Raw genomic sequence first — 18,140 nt, 5'->3', positions numbered from 1 at the left:
ACGGATGCTGCACAAACGCGTCCCCACCGTCGGGAGCCCGTCCCACCCCCCACGACCGACGGCACCGGCCCTGGGCCTCCGCCGCCTTCCCCGGGCTGTGACAGCATGCGATGCAGCAGCAAGTGTGAGGGACCTCCTGCAGCCGGAGCTCTGGGGTGTCACCCGCCCTCACGACCCCCGTTGTCCTGGAGACCGGACCTGCACCGGAAGCGGCGCGCAGGGAATGACGCTCAGTGCGTGCGACCCGCCCCGCGGCTGCGCGTGCGAAGGAGGGAGCGAGCTCCGCGGCTAGGGCGCCCTGGCTCCGGGCATCGGTGCCGTGCGGGGGAGAGCACCCCGCAGCGGGCGCGGCGCCGGGACAGCCGAGGGCGGGTGCAGGATGAAGGAGAGTTCAGTGTACGCTGGGCCACGGCCTGTCCGCTTCCCTAACACTAACCCTAGCCCGAAGCGCTTCTCCTCTGTCCCGGACTGCAGTCCCCAGCTCTGCTCTCCGCCCGCGGACCTCAGGCACAGGCCTCGGGACACGCGAACGCTCGGGTCTCGCAGCACCCATCTGCCCGCGTAGTCCGGGAAACGCGGGGCGCGACCAGAGGCGGGGCGCTCGCGGATTGGCAGGCCCCACGGTGATGGACGGAACGGGCGGGTTGGTGATTGGTAGAGGCGTCAGGGGCGGGGCGCGCGAGCCCAGGGAGGTGGGCGGGCCCCGAGGTGATAGACGGAGCGGGCAGCTTGGTGATTGGCTGGAGGCAGCACGCGGAGAGGGGCGGGGTGGTGCGCGCGGATTGGCGGGAGGTGGCCGGCAGCGCGCGGCTGGGTGAGTGAGGTCCCGCGTTCCCCGGTCCGCGTGGCGGCGGCGGCGGCGGGGCCGGGGTTCCGAGTCCGCGCGTGGCGGAGGCTGGGCGGCTTCTCTCAGGGTCCCTGCTGCATTCGACAAGCTGAAGTTAGAGCGCGGGCCAGGACTTCTTCCAGGGCTGCGGCCCCGCTCAGCTCGTTTGGGCCGGAAGTCAGTCCGATTCCGCCCCGGCCCAGAGCCGTGCGGTACAAGCAGGGTACGGGCACCTAGCGGCTGCCCTGAAACCATGCACGAAAAAGGAGGGACCGAAGGCCGTCCCATGTGCACTGTCCGACGGTTTGCACCGGGCTCGTGGTTCAGAGAGCGGCTCGGTGCGGCCCGGGCTGCTGCCGGGAGGCGGGGTTGGGGCTCCGTGCGGTTTGGGCGTCCACGGGAGGCGGGGTCGGGGCTGTGTTCGGTTTGGGCGGCCGCCGGGAGGCGGGGTCGGGGCTCAGTAAACAGTAAAATGGGAGAAATAGAAGTGCCAGGGGACGGTTGCAGTTGGAGAGGGTGAAGCGTTAGCAAAGACAGGGAGAGCAGGGTATGGGGAGCCAGCGAGTCTGCACCTGTAGGCAGTGGAGGGAGAAGAGCTGGGGCAGATGTCAGTAGAGACTTGGGGTTTTAGTCACTGAAACGGAGGGCCTTTTGAGCAAAGGAGTGACTGATTAATATTTTGTTTTGTTTAAAATAGGCTTATTATTTTATGGTAGACTTATATGATAATGAGACTGCCCTCATGCCCTGAGATGGGGCAGGTGCGGGGGAGCAAGATGGGGGTGGATGGCAGGTAGAATTGGGACGCCCGCTAGTTGTCTAGGTGGAGGTGCGAGGCCAGCCGTGGATACCTGGGGCAGGTCTGGAGAGCTCTGGGTGGGAGAAGCATTTCCTAGCTCTCCTTTCTGGATGAGGATTCCGAGGCACACTTTGGTATCCAGCACAGCTGACTTCCAGGTGCCATCCTGAACCATGTGTGGGGAGAGCCGCAGCTCTCCCCTCCTCTCCCAGTGCCCATGGGTGCAGTGGAGACACACCAGGAAAGCCATGGAGTGGGCAGGGGTTGCAGGGACACGTCTGTGTGTTCACAGTGACTGCCTCCTCCTCGGCGTGAGCACCAGGTCTGGACGCATCCAGCGCAGCCATGTTCTCTGAGCAGGCTGCCCAGAGGGCCCATACTCTGCTCTCCCCGCCGTCAGCCAGCAATGCCACCTTCGCCCGCGTGCCTGTGTCCATGTACACCAACTCCTCGCAGCCCTTCCGGCTGGGGGAGCGCAGCTTCAGCCGGCAGTATGCCCACATTTATGCCACCCGCCTCATCCAAATGAGGCCCTTCCTGGTGAGCCGGGCCAAACAGCACTGGGGTAAGTGATGAATTCGGGGAAGTGCTTCCTCCCCACCAGCTCAGAGGGTCCCTGGAGTTTTCAGAAATGTCATATGAGGGACCTGGTAGAGCTGGAACCTTCTTCAATTTATCCCACTTCTCAGTTATCTTGGGAATGTAAACCTCTTTGTGCCTCAGTTTCTTCTTCAGGTAGTCATGAGGATTAGCTTAGGAATTGCTAGGTTTAGAGTGAGGTTTAGTTCCGAGGCTGGGTGAGATGGGGCTGAGCTCTAGCGTAGCCGTGATGATTTCACTGGTGTAAGCGTACGTTTTTCCTTTTCTTGAGTTCAGATTGTGTGTCCATGCTGTGGCTAGCAAGGGGCTCAGTGTGGCAGGCCAGCCACCAGGCACTGGGAGCCAGGGTGTCCGTGAAGACACCCACCGCCTCTCTAGGGGGCTTCCTGTGTGCTTGCTGATGTCTGTCTGTCTGTCTGCTTCTCCTCTGCACCTTCCGTGTTGGTTGGGCATGAGTCTTCTGTCCCTGGGGCTCTCCTGTCTTTCCTAATCAAGGGGCCTAGGCAAGGCACATCTTTTCTTTTTTCCCCACTTCTTCTGTGCTCTCTCCTGCAGGACTCCCACCTTTGACTTTTGCTGCCTCACTCAATTCTTCTGTTTATAAGAGTGGCTTTCCATGTAGTTTTCAACTCCTCTGTTACGTTGTTAAACTGGAATGTTCATAGGTGGGACCGTGTCTTACTCATTTTCCTTGCCCCCAGCACTGGACTCGGTGGTCCCAGCTCTGGCTGCACACTGGAAGCAGCAGGAAGGCTGTGGGACAGAGGCGCCTGTCCCGTCCCACCCCACTGAGCCGACGGCATCGCCTCTGGTTTCATTATAGGCATGAGAACTAGACCATCACACCTGCCAGGGATGTTTTCTGTTGTCTCTGTTGCAGGCACGAGTGCTGTCACCTTTCCTCTCTTCACATGATGAGGGGCTCCTTCCTCTGGCTCCCAGTGGCCTTTTCCTCGCTTCCCTTGCAGCTTCCTCCATTCTCCTCGGTTTGTGTGTCACTGCTATCATTCTGGTACCACACCTGTCTTGCAGTCACCATTCCTGCTAACAAAGCTGCCCAGTGACAGAAAACAGCTGTCTTACTCTGCCCACAGATGGGTCAGTAGTTCAGACAGCGGCCGTGGTGAATGGGGCCTTGGCTGGGGTTGAAGCTGGCTTCTCCCAGAATGCGTCCCTGCGCGTGGATTCCGCGTGTCGCCAGGCTTTCCGACCAGACTTCAGCCTGTCCCGGGACTTGTCTGTCTCTCTTGAGCTTCCTGACCACGCTGAACCCCTCTCAGTGTTGGCATCACCTCCGCCTGGCACGCTCTTTCCCCGTCTTCCCTCGTGACCTCAGCTTACTGTCCTGTGCTTTGAGAGGCCACAGCAGCCCTCAGGGCTTTCTTGTTCCCTTTGCCTTGGCTCCCGCTGGTTTGGAAGCTTGCGGAGGGTGAGGACAGGCCTTGGTGTTCACTCTTGGTGCTGGTGTCTGGCCCGATGCCCACACGCTGTCCAGCTGGACAGCTGTCCTGCCCTCGACACAGGGCTGTGTGGCTCTACCAGGTGCTCAGCTGCGCACATTGGGCCCCAGCTGTGTACCCTTGGACGCGTCACTCAATCTCCCTGTGCCTCCGTTTCCTCAGCTGTATGTCGGGGCAATAACATCTACTCCGGCGTGTTGTCAGCGTGGAGAAGTTCCACTCGCTGCTCGGCACGGCCCCCCCAGGGCTGAGCGAGGGCCCTGCAGACAGGCTTTGGGGGTGTGTTTCCATGCCATTTCTGTCTGGTGCTGGCGCTCTCCTCTTGTTTTGAACTACCCACCTCCACTCCCTGGGATGTAGATCTGTGGAATGTTCTTGGTTACTCCAGGGCAGAAGGGGCTCAGGAAGAGGTTGGTCCAGCATACACAGGACCCCATCTGGTCCTGACAGCACTTCCCCAGGCTCAGGGTCTCTCCTGACAAACCCACAGGCCTCCTGGGACTTGCATTCCCTCTCTCCTGCCTGCGAGTCTGGCGACTGCGCCTCTCTGATGTTTTTAGGGCAGGGCTGTGCAGAGAGTTGGCATGCTTCCTCCTCAGAGCCAGTGTCACAGTTAGGTATAAATGACGTAAGACTGTTGGTTCCCTATTGCTTTTTGCTGCAGCAGATGACAAAGCCACAAACTGAGCAGCTTAGGACAACAGAAATGTGATCTCAGTTCTGGAGGCCAGGAGTGTGACATCAGGTGTTGGCAGGGTCGCGCCCTCCGGAGGCTCTTAGGGAGGACCCTTCCTTGCCTCTTCCAGTCCCTGGTGGCTGCCTGGGCCTCCCAGTCTCTGCCTCCGTCTTCATGGTGCCTCCTCTGCACGTCTGCCTTTCTTATAAGGACACGGGATCCAGGGACCTAACCATATCCCGGATTCTTCTGTCCCAGGGCCGAGTCTACTAGTTTTGGGGGTCCTTGCCCCTGAAGGTCTCTTTCTCCTCCAGAGCCCAGGCCCGTGGGCTGCACGGCTCCGTGAGGCCTGTTGCAGTGCCCCAGGGTGGGCTGGGAGGGCTGCCTGGTCTGAGCTCATGCCCGTCACACTCAGGTGCTGGAGTCCAAATAAAGAAGCTGTGTGAGCTACAGCCCGGGGAGAAGTGCTGTGTGGTGGGGACCCTGTTCAAGGCCATGCCGCTCCAGCCATCCATCCTACGGGAGATCAGCGAAGAGGTGAGCCAGCTGGCTGACGCATGCCTCCCCTGGAACACGTCCTGTGGGCGCCCGTGGGACCTCCTGCCATGGTCCCAGGGAATCGGGGGTCGGGGTCACCGTGCCATCTCACTTGTGGGGCGCAGGAGCCTTGTTGGCCTCCAGCCCCAAAACTACCTCCCGTCTCCGAATTCCAGCACAACCTACTCCCCCAGCCCCCACGGAGCAAATACATCCATCCGGACGACGAGCTGGTCTTGGAAGATGAACTGCAGCGCATCAAACTGGAAGGCACCATTGATGTGTGCAAGCTGGTCACAGGTAAGGGGCAGGAGGGGTGGCCTGTGCACACAGGTGCTGGCACATCCCTGCCTCCCTGGAGTGCTGGGTTCAGGGTCAGACAGTGGGTGAGGCCTGAGGGGGGCGCCAGTGTTCCTGCCTCCACCCAGAGGCCGTGACCCCGGGAAGCACACTCGGTCCCAAGTCCTAGGTGATCATTTGCCAGTGTGGCACAGGAGAACTGGACGGTTTTGCGTTGTGAGTGACTGGAAGGAAGCGGTTCTTGGGCTTCCCTCCTGGAGGCTAAAAGCACTGCTCTGCAGGGACGGTCCTGGCCGTGCTCGGCTCCGTGAGAGACACTGGGAAGTTTCTGGTGGAGGACCACTGCTTTGCAGAGCTTGCTCCTCAGGAGCCCGCACCCTGCCTTGACACAGACAGGTGAGGAGCAGGTGCACAAGGGCCCGGCCGGTGGTCCCGGGAAATCACAGGTGCTGGGCTGCATGTCCCCTGCTCACCCGTGATGGCGGCCAGGGTGGGTGCAGAGCGGGGACACCTGCAGTCTGGGCACCCACGAGGACCCCGACTTTTCCCGCAGGTTTGTGCTGCTGGTGTCTGGCCTGGGCCTGGGTGGAGGTGGGGGCGAGAGCCTGCTGGGCACCCAGCTGCTGGTGGATGTGGTGACCGGGCAGCTGGGGGACGAGGGGGAGCAGTGCAGTGCCGCGCACGTGTCCCGGGTCATCCTGGCCGGGAACCTCCTGAGCCACAACACCCAGAGCAGAGACTCCATCAACAAGGTACAGTGCCTGCCTGCCTGCATTCAAGCTCCTCCTTTCCTCCTTCCCCCGGGAGAGTCGGGGTCCAGGGCCTCACATGTCTGGTGGGACGTGCCCTGTGGTGATGCCAGGACCTCTGCTCGGGGCCCACTCTGAGGGCAGGGGAGCCCGTGGTGCAGACCCTAACCACACCCAGCAGCAGGGGCCTCACAGCCTGTTGACTCATATCCCCAGGCCAAGTACTTAACCAAGAAAACCCAGGCAGCCAGTGTGGAGGCCGTCAAGATGCTGGATGAGATCCTCCTGCAGCTGAGTGTGAGTGAGCTGGGGGCCAGCTGGGTGATGACATTGGGGTCTCTGAGGCTGCAGCTGGGCACCGGAAGGCGGCCCGGGGGAGGGGTGGGTGAGATCTGGAGGGGGCACATATGGAGGGCGCCGGGCCTTACAAAGCTCCCCTGACTCTCCCTATGCCTTCAGGCCTCGGTACCCGTGGATGTGATGCCGGGAGAATTTGACCCAACCAACTACACACTCCCCCAGCAGCCCCTGCACCCCTGCATGTTCCCGCTGGCCACTGCCTACTCAACCCTCCAGCTGGTCACCAACCCCTACCAGGCCACCATTGATGGAGTCAGGTAGCCACTTGCGGCCACACCCTAGCTGAGCACTGGCCTCTTGCCTCGGTGGCACTGGGAGGGGAGGGTTGGGTCCAGGGCTGCAGTTGGCCGGGACCTAGTGTCTTTGTCAAAGTTGGCCTGGGACAGCAGCCGTGAGAATGCAGGGGGAGCTCTGGGCCCTGTGGGGGTACAGCTGCTGGCCCCCAGGGTGGGGATCAGCTGAGCCTTGCCTTGCAGATTCCTAGGGACATCAGGACAGAATGTGAGCGACATTTTCCGGTACAGCAGCATGGAGGACCACCTGGAGATACTGGAGTGGACGCTGCGCATCCGTCACATCAGCCCCACAGCCCCCGACACGCTAGGTAATGGGGTCAAGGGCCAAGAGGGTCCCAATGAGGGGGCCTGTGTGCTTGGAGGGTGGGCGTCATTTGTACCCAGCAATCCTGCCTTGACCTATCTAAGGAAAAGTCCAGATGCTTGGCCCTCATTCCGGAAGGTACTCTGGAGCTTTCCCTCAGGGCTGAAGGCCACGGGGAGCATATCAGGAGTTTGGGCTGGTCAGAGCCTCTCACGCTGCCACAGGGCCGCCCAGGAGGGTGAAGGTGGCGGGCACGTTCACCTGTCCCCAGGCTCATGTGGCGATGTCTGGACCCTAGCAGGCAGGGCTGCTACCAGCATAGCCTGAGTGTGTGTGAGCGGGTGGGCTGTGGTGCTCGGTGAGGAGGACCCCACCCCGGCCGTGTGTGGTGCCAAGCCCAGAAGCCGCAACCACTGTGGGCCTTCCCCAGGTTGCTACCCCTTCTACAAGACAGACCCGTTCATCTTTCCCGAGTGTCCTCATGTCTACTTTTGTGGGAACACCCCCAGCTTTGGCTCTAAAATCTTCCGAGGTAAGTCCTTTCTTCTGGGGGCCTCAGGCCTGGGCTGTCATGAGAGGGCAGGGCTCGCAGAAAAGGCCGCACTGGAGTCCCCAGGCCCCGTGGGGTTAGGCAGCCTGCCTGGTGGCCCGCTGGCTGAGTGGGGGCTGAAACGGCCCACACGTGTGCAGTGGTGTTCACGCTCACCCCGGTCAGCATGGCTTTAGCCTCTGACCGTGCTGCTGTCTTGGGCCCTTGCATCTGGCCAGAAGGAGCTTCCGAGGCCAGCACTCCCATGGTGCTGATGGGGAACTCCTGTTTGCTTCTGGTGACTTCCCTCGGAGGCCAGGCCCACCCAGAACCTGAGGGGGCGCCTGTGTGGCTTCTCTGCTAGGCCCAGAGGACCAGAGGGTGCTGCTGGTGGCTGTCCCTGACTTCAGCAGCACGCAGACCGCCTGTCTCGTGAATCTGCGCAGCCTGGCCTGCCAGCCCATCAGCTTCTCAGGCTTCGGAGCTGAGGAAGAGGACCTGGGGGGCCTGGGTCTGGACCCCTGACTCACAGAGACCCCGGCCACCCTTTCCCCACAGTGTTGGCACCACAGCAGGGGGTGCTTTGTAATAAAAGCCTGACCTTGTGCTGGCGTTGAGCTCCTGCAGACCTGACCCCTGGCCAACATAACCCCCTCCTCCCCTCCCCACCAACACGTGTGCCGTGAGCTTGCTTTATTGGTGTGGTCGGGCAGGTGGCTGACAAGTGTGCCCCACCCCCCCGCCCCGCCGTGCCTGTTGTGTCTGAGGCTGGCAGGCCGGGCAGGAGCACCTCGCAGACCTGGGCTCCGAGATCTCGTGCCCGACTGGGCCTCCTCCTGGCCAGGCCCACGCCGATGGCTGGGGCTCCTGTGGCGGCGAAGGCTTGGATGTGGGCCGACCTGTGCTCAGAAGTCCCCAAAGTTCACTGTGTAGGTCTCGGCTGTGGTGAATGGGAAATCTGGACCCATGACTGTCTCCTCCTCCTCCTCCAACTCGTCCACTTCCATCTCCTCCTCCTCCTGGGGCCCCAGCTCTGTCCCAAACTCCGTCACCACCTCCGTGTAGGTCTCCGTCTCCGTTTCCGCCTCCTCCCAGCCCACTGTGGTGGTCTCGGGTGGAAAGTGCCAGGGCCCCGGGCTGGAGCTGGGGGCAGGCGAAGGGCTGAAGGTGGGGGAGGGGGTGGGGGGCAGCGTGGTGACTGGTGTCGGCGCCGCGAGTGTGGTGGGGCCCGCCGTGGCGTTGAGGCGCCGGAGCCGCATCTGTTCGCGCATGCGCAGCCGGTACTGCAAGCGGCGGCGCTGCAGACGCCGCTGCTGGGGTGTCATGGGGCGCGACGGATCAATGTGTGGGATGGGCCGGTTCCCGTTCATGGCCATGATCTCCCGGATGCGCTTCCAGTTGGAGCGGGCCAGGATGAAGTTGCACTGGGTGGCCCCAATATCGTAGTCCACGTTGCAGGTCTTGGCGCTCGGGGTGTAGCCCTCCGCGTGAGCTGTCACGCGGTACTCACCCGGATTCAGGATGCGCCAGTAATCGCCACCGCCCGCTGCACAGAGAGGACAGGTTCTGCTGCCCTGGACTCTCCCGTACCCCCAGCCTCCAGCCCTCCTCTCTGAGATGCGCCCCCCTACAAACTCCTGGCCCTCCCTGTGCCCAGGGTAGACCCTCCGGTGGGGACGCGGGGGATCAGGGCTCTGCCGGGCGTTGCCTCACCACTGCCACACGGATCTGCTTGCCCGTACCCGCATGCAGACAAGGTACCTGTCTTCACACCGTGGTTGATGCCACTCACGGAGATGGTGGCATTGGCGATGGGGATGCCCTGCTCGTCCGTCACAACGCCCTTGATGCCACGGTGAACCTGCAGGAGGAGGCAAGCGTGGACGTGCATGCCAAGGCCCCACGCATTCCAGCGGCTCCCCTGTCCGGTCCCTGCCCCTCTGGACAGGGCTCCCCCGCGACCCCCACCCAGCCCACATGCTGCCGCGCCCCCACCTGCTCCATGAAGGTGAGCAGGGCCTCTTTGTTGTTCTCCCACTCCCGGGGCAGCTCACTCTCATGAGGGAACTTGTCACAGCCCAGGTAGATGGAGAGCTCCAGGCAGTTGGTGTGCAGGTAGCTGAAGTCATTGATAGCTGCGCGGGGGGGCAGACACGGAACCACAGTCAGCCCTGTGCCCCGCCACGTCCCCCGCCTCGGCCCCTCCCAGGCTGACTTACTCCCAGACCGGGGGTTCCACTTGGCCCCGTTGACGATGCCCATGCCACTGGTGTAGTCCTGTGCCTGACAGCCTCCCCGGTAGGGCTCGGTCATGGTGAGGTGGGCAGAGGCGTAGGAGATGGCCAGCCAGCGGAAGATGGCGTGGTCTGGGGTCTCCTGGGCCTCAGACACCTCATCCTCATCTTCTCCCCGGGCGGCTGCCATGGCCGCGGCCAGCAGCTGCTCTTGAGTGGGTGTTCGGGCCATGTCATAGGGGTAGGACACAAGCCGCTCCCCGCCGTTCAGGTTCGCCCCCAGCACGAAGGGGTTCTTCTCCATCCACGCAATGATAGCCCGGACCTCTGTGGATACCTGGGGGTGGCCAGGGCGTGCGTCTGAGCTGTAGCCTCTATTACCCTCCCTGCCAGTACTCATGCCCCCTCTGTCCCCCCAGGCTTGTGCTGGCTCGGTCACCCACCAGCCCACCCCTCAAGTCCACAGCTCAGGACCCCAGGGTCCGGGCTGCTCCCCCAGGCCTTACCGTGGCGTCTGGGGAGAGGTAGCGTTCAGGAATGGGCAGGTTATTGTTGGGGACCCGGTAGGGGACCCATTTCCTCTCCTCTGCTCCCCAGAGCACAGAGTTGAGATCTGGGAAGTCTTCGTAGATGTCAAAGCCCTCCTCAGTCCACAGCCCCATCGCCCAGTTCCCAAACTCAGAGCCCTGGAGGAACCGGTGGGTGTGGTGTCATCCGGCTCCGCCCCAACTCTCCCACCCCGCCCCGCCTCGCTGCCCCACCCGCCCACACAGCTTCTGGCCCCCACCGCCCCGCCCCGCCCCGCCCCACCCACCTACCATCTGTGCTGCCACCTCGTAGCCATCCGGGTTCAGTGAGGGTACCAGGTGGATCCGTGTGTCCTGCACCAGACTGCGCACACGGGGATTCCCGTCTCGGTACTCGCGGCAGAGGTACTGCATGAGGAGCAGCAGCAGCTCGCGGCCCAGCACCTCGTTGCCATGGATCCCGGCCGTGTATCTGAACTCGGGCTCCCCTGCAAGAGCAGGAGCCTCAGCAACCACCGGGCCTCCTGACGCCCCGGGGAATCTGAGGAAGGACCCAGACTGGCTCACTCCCAGTAGGATGGGGGCAGATGACGCTTGTTGGCCCCGGCAAGGCACACTGGGACCCCAGAGAGGCTCCAAAGACAGGCAGAGGCCCAGCTGCAGTGCCAGAGCCTCGCCTCGAATCCCTGCCAGGGAGGGCCAGGCCTCCAGGGGTCCACGGGGCCCTCACCCAGCTCGTGATCCCCAGGGTTGTCCGAGATCTCCATGGCATAGATCTTGAGCCCGCGTGAGCTCTTCCCCAAGCTGTATGTGCGGGTGATAGTGGGGCACTCCTCGTTCACCACCTTCATCAGCTGGGCTCGGGAGAGAACACGGAGTTACGAAGCCCCCCACCCACCTCCCGTGGAAGCGGTCCAGGCTGCGGGGAGGGCCAGGCCTCTCCACCGTCCTGGTCTGCACGGTGGGGAAAGCCTCTGTGGTAGGAGTGGCCCCTGAAGGCAACCCCAGCCCCTCTCTGGTCCTAGTGCCAGAGGGAGGGGCCCCCAGCTGAGCACTGGCTGGCGGCCCTCTCAGGGGGGCGTGTCTGGGATGGGAGCACTGGACACAAGCTCTGAGCCAGGGAACAAGCACCCCACCTGCCGCATGTCCTTGTAGCTGTGGTGCCGGAAGTCCAGGTTGTCAGTGGTCACGACCTCATTCTGTGTATAGTAGCTGTGGACAGCTGCGGGGGAGGTGGGGGGGGACAGGCAGGGCCCTGAGCTGTGCTAGCCAGCCCCCAGGTGGCCCCAGCCACCCCTCTGAGCCCTGCCGGCCCCCTGCACTCACGGGACATAGGACACCCCAGCACCTCCAGGCGCATGCACAGGCTGCCGTTCCAGGTGAGTGGGTAGACGCGGATGAAGCGGGCCACCACCGGCTCTGGGAGCTCGCTCAGCACAGGTGTGTCCTTGTCCACGTTCCCATGGAAGGTCTGGGGAGAGGCTGACCTCAGAGTAGCCCCCCACCCCTGCCAAGAGCCCACCCTCAGCCCAGATGGTGGGCGCAGAGCTGACAGCTTGAGTGCGCACCATTTCTTCATAGCCGTTGGTGTACATCGTCCACGTCTGGCTGTCGTTGCTGAAGCCCACGAAGAAGGACGTCACAAAGTCATCACTGGGGAGCAGATGGCGGTCAGAGCAAGGCTGCCTTCCCTGCCCCAGGTCCCGGGCACTCAGGAGCCGAAGCCCCTTCTTCCGGACCTGAGAACTTAAGAGCTAGCAGGGCTGTATGGTGCTTGAGCTGGCCCTGGGAGTGGCTCCCCTGCCCACTACGTGCCACGGAGGGGTGATTGGGGACAGGGCCCCTAAATGGCCCCCAGGAATGTCCCATCCACCCCTCACGTACTGGATGCTGGAGTCACGGCCCTGGGTGATGACACCTGTGAACTTGGTGGTCCTTCTGGTGTCCACCTCGATCCACTGGGTCTGAGCGTCATCCTCAGCACACCACGCCCCGTCATAGTAATCGTCCTCGGTGGCACCGGCCTGTTGGGGGCAGTGGGGAGAATGAGCGGTTGCAAGAGCCCCGCGCTCAGCTGCAAGATGGGCCCATCCCAACACCCACCTGAATGTTGAGCCGGCCGCGCTGGGCCCCCAGGCCGTGGCGCAGCATGGAGGAGGCCCGGATCTGGTTGTCCTCAATGCGGTGGGACTCCATCCCGATGGGGGGACACTCTGGGGACATAGCACCCGAAGAATGGTGGCCCACTGGCTTGGTCACTCCCTCCACCAAACCCAGAACAAGGAGCCCAGAGCCCACCCCCCTTACATCAGGAGACGCCAGTCAGGGCGGCTCCACCTCAACATGTGCTTCCCCTGCTGGGACTCGGCTTCCTCATCTGGAGCGTGGGCAGATGATGCCAGCTCCAAAGGGCCACGGGCTCACATGAAACCACAGGCAACAGCCACCCCAGAGCTCAGCCACTCACAGGCATCATCCATATCAGGACCTTGTGCTGTGAGTTGTCCCCTAGGCTTCATCCCAGGGCAGAGACACTCCAGCACCTCTCCCTCCCTTCTGGGCCCCAAGAATTTAAGAGCAAGGAAGAGTTCTGGAGACCTGAAGCACCACCAGGAAATCCAGGTTTGCGACCCACATGTGACTTTGGGTCTTTTGCCCCCACCTCCTTTACCCTGCTGCTGCTGTGGGGACCCCAGCCCCCATACCCACCTCTCAGCACCCTCACACAGCCCCAGCCGCCCCACATACCCTCCAGTCCACACACCCATCTGCAGCCCCCTCCACACCGCAGCCCCCAACCCCCAACCCCCACTCGTTCCCCAGCCCCCCCACACCCATCTGCAGCCTCCGGGCCCCTCACTCACTGACTCTTTCTGTTGGAGCCCACTCTTCCTCCAGCTCCTCACCCTTCCGGGGTCCTGGAGGCAACAAAGGGAGGAAGTGGGGCAGAGGGTCCTGGAGCCTCAGGAATCCACTTGCTCTCCCACAGGGATCCCAGCTGTATGGGTCCAGCCCCCAGGCACACACCTTTGTGGTCCTTGCCCTTCTCCATGGCCCATTTGTCATCTGTCTCCTCCTCCTTGGGGCCACCTCCCTCCTTTTTGGGTTTCTCTGAATGGTGGAAGGTGGAAGAAGCCTGTCATCTTAGCCCCGGGCTTCAGGGGGCATGGATGTGGGGCTGAGGGCAGGGGGCTGGGGTCAGACCTGCACTGGGGGCAGGGAGCTGGAGTGGGGGCCAGGCCTGCACCGGGGGCAGGGGGCTGGGGTGGGGGGCAGGCCTGCACCGGGGGCAGGGGGCAGGCGTGGGGGGCAGGCCTGCACTGGGGGCAGGGGGCAGGTGTGGGGGGCACTCCTACACCGGGGGCAGGGAGCTGGGGCGGGGGGCAGGCCTGCGCCGGGGGCAGGGGGCTGGCGTGGGGGGCAGGCCTGCACTGGGCGTTGGGCTGGCGGTGGGAACAGCTTGTTTCCACTCACTCAGCTTCTCTTTCTCTTCATCTGTGTCCAGCTCAGTGTCGGGTTTCCTGGGTCTGGGAGGCCCGAAGTAATAGTCCACTGTGGGGAGGGAGAGCCTTGCTGAGGTGGCCCAGATGCTGCCCCAGGGCCCCCACTGTGAGCCAGAGACTGGACAGGACTGAGGGCGAGGTGAGGAAGTGGGATCAGGGTGGGCCTTTAGACAGAGATGAGGAGGGAGGGGCTCCTGAGGGGAGGCCAGCTAGTCACAAACAGAATGGGCAAGACCCTGGGATGTCACCAGCCTGGCCTGGGAGGGCCTGGCCTGGGGAAAGGCAGGCCAGGCTGGGCAGCGGGTGGGACACACGCAGGACGGGCCTCAAGTAACACCTGACACCTGTGGCCAGGAAGGGGCGGACTTGAGTGAGAGCTGAGCTGGGGCCAAGAGATTGTTGGGGACCTGGGGGCAGGTCAAAGGCGGGGACCGACTCAGGCCCCCATAGAAGGGGATGCAGGAGGGAGAGAAAGGCGCTGGCCTCAGCCCACAGGATGGGAGCACAGGACAGAGAGGGAAACCCCAGGGGGCCAGGAGGCACCAGCCCAAGGGAGGAGAGCAGACTGGGCTGCGAGCCCAAGTGGGCATGGAGGGGAGGGGTGGCAGGGCATTGGGGATGCATCTCCCACTGAGCTACTGGAACCAGGGGTGTGGCAGGCAGGGCACTCACTGTCATCATAGTGGGGGATCACGTAACTGTCCCCATAGTCAGGAGGCAGCGGGGGTGGCAGAGGCTTCAGAGGAGGCTCTGTGGAGGTGGGAGGCAGGGGTGGGTCCGGAGCCCTCTCCCTCTGTGCCTGGCACCCTTCCCTCCCCCCCGGCTGCCCCCATCCTACCGATCCTCTCCGTGGGGGCCTCGAGCCCCGGCCCAGCTGGCTCAGCCTTCTCCTCAGGGCGCTCAGGCCAGAGCCGCTCGGGCCTCCTCCTGCTTGGGGGTGGCCGGGGCTGCTTCTGGCGCCGGATGTACTCAACTGAGGGGGAGGGTGGGCTCTGAGCCAGTCCAACTCACCCCCCCCCCCACCGCCCCAGACAGCAGTGGGGCCGGGAGGGCAGGGCCCCAGGTGAACCGACCACCAGTGGGTCCCCAGGCCAGGGGTCACAGTCCAGATGGGGGCAGAGGGGGGCCTACTCACAATCCTCATAGTCCTCCCTCTCTATCTGGTCGTTGTAGTCCAATGTGGGTGGCTCGGTCTCCTCCTCCGGCTCTGTGGGAAATGCTCGTGGGTGCCTTGTTGAAGACACTCACAGATGCCCCTGCCTGGGCCCATCCTGGAAACCCAGCCAGCCAAGGCAATCGGTCCCTCAGAGCCAAGTGAGTATCTCCCACTCACCAGACTGGCGATCCAAATCCGTTTCTCCCGGACCCGGCCAAGGACTTGGGAGGGCCCCTTCTGCAACAGAAACCCCAGAGGCAGGTGGATGGGAAGCCTGCCCTGAGCCCTCACTGTGCATGGAGCCAGACCTGGGTCCTGCCGACAGTGCCCGATGCCTGACATGGCTCCCAGGAGGCCTGGGCCGCTCTGGATTTGGCCACCCTGATGGCGCCCCCACAGCCGGAGAGCTGGAGGGCTTTCCAGGAAGCCCAGGCCCTGCTGTCTGGTCCAACAACATGCAGGAGGATGGCTCCGGTGGGGCTCAGGGGACAGATCCCAGGACAGTAGATGGCAAAGCCCGGCCATGAGGCTGCCAAGCACCCCCTACTGGGCCGGGGTGAGGGGTGACCGCTGCACCGAGGGGGCTCCCACCCAATTGCTACGTTCATGACAATGACGAGGCTCCAGTGCCCACCCTGTCCAAGCGGCCCTTGGGATCTACAGGAAGCCGAGCCCAGGGACCCCCCCCCCCAACCTCCCAGTAGCCTGGGAGGTCAAAGCCCCACAACCCCAGGAGGGGCCTGCACACACCTCCCTCCTGGGGCAGCATCTCAGGGCTGGAGCTGGGAGGCAGGGGCAATGGCCACCATGGGGTTTCTTCTGAGGGGGTCGGGGTGGGGGGCCTCTTCCCGGCCAAGGGCTTCTTGGTGGCCTTGGGTGGCTTCTCCTTGGGCTTCTTGGTGGCCTTGGGTGGCTTCTCCTTGGGCTTCTTGGTGGCCTTGGGTGGCTTCTCCTTGGGTTTCTTGGTGGCCTTGGGTGGCTTCTCCTTGGGCTTCTTGGGTGGCCTGAGGGGCCCCTCCAGGGGCTGCTTGGTCGACTTGGGGCCTTTGGCTTTTTTCCCTTTCTTCCCTTTGTCTTTGGCCTTTTCCAGAGGTGCTGTCGTAAATGCAGATTGAGGTCAAATCAATGGAGTCCTCACTCTATGCCCCACATGGCTGCCCCAAGGTGCCCACAACCTGCGCACATGGCCTCCTTTGGTCCTGGTTCTTGGACTGGGAAACTGAGAGGTTAAGTCACTTGGCCTCATGGAGGAGCTGGGATTGGAACCCATGCCTAACGTCCGCAAGTCTCTGCTGCCAACACCGTATCTTGGCCCAGGACACAGGCCCTCACCCTCCCACCTGCCAAACTCAACAGAGGACCCTCATCATCCTCTTCTCCCCCACATGTCCAGTCAGCTGGTCAGGGAGCGTTACACTGTGCCGGGCACGGAAGGGGCAGAGACGTGACTCAGCCACCCAGGCCTCGGGGGTGTCCCGGCCTAAAGGGGGAGGAGGTCTCATCCCCGCCAGCTGTCACACGCACTGGAAGACATGGGTCTGGAGCCTCCCTGAAGCTCCCTGCAGGGTCAAGAAAAGCTTCAGAGAAAAGGGCCACTCATGTCCCTTCAAGAAGTAAGGGGTCTGGGGTAGGTAGGGGGTCCTGGGGCCACACAGAGGACGGAGGGACTGGCAGGCACTGTAGCTGCTCACCCATCTCAGAGTCTGTGGAGCAAGTGGGAGCAGGGCAGGGGGCTGTCTGTGGGAATCCCCCAGCCCCCCAGTAAATGCTGTGCGACTTAATGGGGGACAGTGGCCACAAGGCCTAAACACAGAAACATTTACAAAACGCACACAGTCAGGAGAAACGGGGCCGCCACAGTGGCATCCAAGAGGCCAGGACAGCGAGTCTGGAATGTGAAGTAGAGGTGGGGGGAGGCCATGTCCTAGGACCCGCCCCCCAAGGGGAGGGGAAGGAGCCAGGAAAGATCTAGAAGGAGACCCAGGGGAGGGGCAGCTGACCTCGGGAATGATGGATGGTACCCTCGAGTCTTCTGGGAGAGGGAGATCAACAGGACCCTTGCCCCCCCCAGAAAGCCACCATAAACAGCTGAGATTTATTGACAGTGGATTATGTAAGAGGGCCCTGGGCTGGCCGCCCCGGTAATACACCACCTCGTCTAAGTCACACGGCCACGGAAACCACTCTGCCCGCTGCTTCCGGCTGCCTTGTGGGGAGGGGTCTTCATAGCCCCTCACCTGCCTCTGTGTTCCCGGAAGGGGAGGCCTCCCAAGGAAAGTCTGAGGCTGGGACTCTGGTGGAGGCACAGGCATGGCCAGGGTGTGCCACAAACAGGCCCGCCTAGGGCATTAGGGCAGTTCACAGGACAGGTCTGGGGAGGGGGCAGCAATGTCCCCAGGGGGCTCAATCCTCGCCCCTCTGGGGGCTGGCGGTGTGAGACCCCCGACGACCCAAACCACTGGGTAGCAGAGCTGCGGGAGGTGCCTCCATGCGCAAAGGGCCACAAGCCAGCACTGACCTCTGCCTGGCACCGGGTCCCGCCAGACATCTGGGCTCTCTCCTGCCTTCCAGAGCCCTTGCTCACGCCAGGCAGGCTGGACAGCTGCCAAAGCCCTGCCATTCTCACCTGAGGTGCAGGGCGCCCCAAGGCCCCCCATCACTCTGTGGGCCTCCCCCAGGCGTGCCCCCGGGGGTCTTACCCTCTTTGGCCGCCCCCGGAGGCTCCCCCGGCTTGCCCCCCGATTGGGCTTTGCGGACGCGCGGGGTGGGCTCCGGAGGCGGTGGGGCCTCCATGTCGTCCTCCCGGGTCTCGGCCTCCAGCTCCGACAGGAAGCCCTCGAGGAACTCCTCGATCTCGTCGTCGGTCAGCACCGTCTGCGGGCGCCCCCCGGGGCACAGCGCCAGCAGCGCCAGGAGGCAGCCGAGAAGGGGCGCCCCGCGCACGGCCGCCATGGCCGGGGCTCGCGTGGGGGCCGGGGGCGCGGGGGACTCCGGGGTGGTCGGGGGCCTCCAAGGAACTGCCGGCGGCTGGGAGCTCCGGCCCCGCGTGGCGCGCTCCCGCGCGGACCGCCTCTCCAAAGCTCCAGTGGCGGCCGGGGCGGGGGCGCCGGGGCTTCCGGAGCCGGCTCCCCCCACCCCCTGGGGAAGGAGGAGGAGGAGGAGGAGGAGCCGGGCGTGGACTGAGGGGCTGCGGAGGAGGGCGGGGGGGGGGGGCCGGGGGGGGGGGAGGCGGCGAGCTGTCCCGGCGCCGCGCGCCTGGCACTTTCCGAAGCGGTAACTGGGAC

At 63.6% G+C, this 18,140-nt stretch overlaps 2 protein-coding genes across 5 annotated transcripts; one reads left to right on the top strand and one right to left on the bottom strand.

The window, feature by feature from the left end:
- Positions 1 to 352: 352 nt before the first annotated feature.
- On the top strand, positions 353 to 8,048 carry POLD2 (DNA polymerase delta 2, accessory subunit). 4 transcript variants are annotated; one of them, XM_030307593.1, is made up of 11 exons: positions 353 to 396; positions 1,918 to 2,190; positions 4,777 to 4,898; positions 5,075 to 5,198; positions 5,480 to 5,594; positions 5,752 to 5,950; positions 6,164 to 6,244; positions 6,407 to 6,564; positions 6,784 to 6,911; positions 7,338 to 7,439; positions 7,801 to 8,048. In XM_030307593.1, the coding sequence occupies exons 2-11, from the start codon at positions 1,971 to 1,973 to the stop codon at positions 7,959 to 7,961; spliced, it is 1,410 nt and encodes a 469-aa protein (XP_030163453.1). In that variant the 5' UTR covers positions 353 to 396; positions 1,918 to 1,970; the 3' UTR covers positions 7,962 to 8,048. The 4 variants fall into 4 exon arrangements, with proteins under 4 accessions (XP_030163453.1, XP_030163449.1, XP_030163452.1 ...); XM_030307589.1 differs by lacking the exon at positions 353 to 396 and adding an exon at positions 778 to 814; XM_030307592.1 differs by lacking the exon at positions 353 to 396 and adding an exon at positions 880 to 1,049.
- A 66-nt stretch (positions 8,049 to 8,114) lies between these two features.
- Positions 8,115 to 17,836, bottom strand: AEBP1 (AE binding protein 1). Its single transcript, XM_030307588.1, has 21 exons — positions 17,556 to 17,836; positions 15,607 to 15,951; positions 15,034 to 15,093; positions 14,836 to 14,907; positions 14,539 to 14,673; positions 14,373 to 14,450; positions 13,672 to 13,749; positions 13,225 to 13,308; positions 13,062 to 13,115; positions 12,301 to 12,410; positions 12,082 to 12,221; positions 11,766 to 11,850; positions 11,524 to 11,668; positions 11,334 to 11,419; positions 10,928 to 11,051; positions 10,489 to 10,685; positions 10,177 to 10,356; positions 9,656 to 10,007; positions 9,432 to 9,571; positions 9,198 to 9,297; positions 8,115 to 8,982 (listed from the first exon to the last, which is right to left on the bottom strand). The coding sequence occupies exons 1-21, from the start codon at positions 17,806 to 17,808 to the stop codon at positions 8,342 to 8,344; spliced, it is 3,459 nt and encodes a 1,152-aa protein (XP_030163448.1). The 5' UTR covers positions 17,809 to 17,836; the 3' UTR covers positions 8,115 to 8,341.
- Positions 17,837 to 18,140: the final 304 nt, after the last annotated feature.

This window comes from Lynx canadensis, chromosome A2, assembly GCF_007474595.2.
Source record: "Lynx canadensis isolate LIC74 chromosome A2, mLynCan4.pri.v2, whole genome shotgun sequence".
Lineage (NCBI taxonomy): Eukaryota > Metazoa > Chordata > Mammalia > Carnivora > Felidae > Lynx > Lynx canadensis.
Note: the sequence above shows the minus strand (reverse complement) of the source record. Positions and strands in the feature narration are given on the sequence as shown.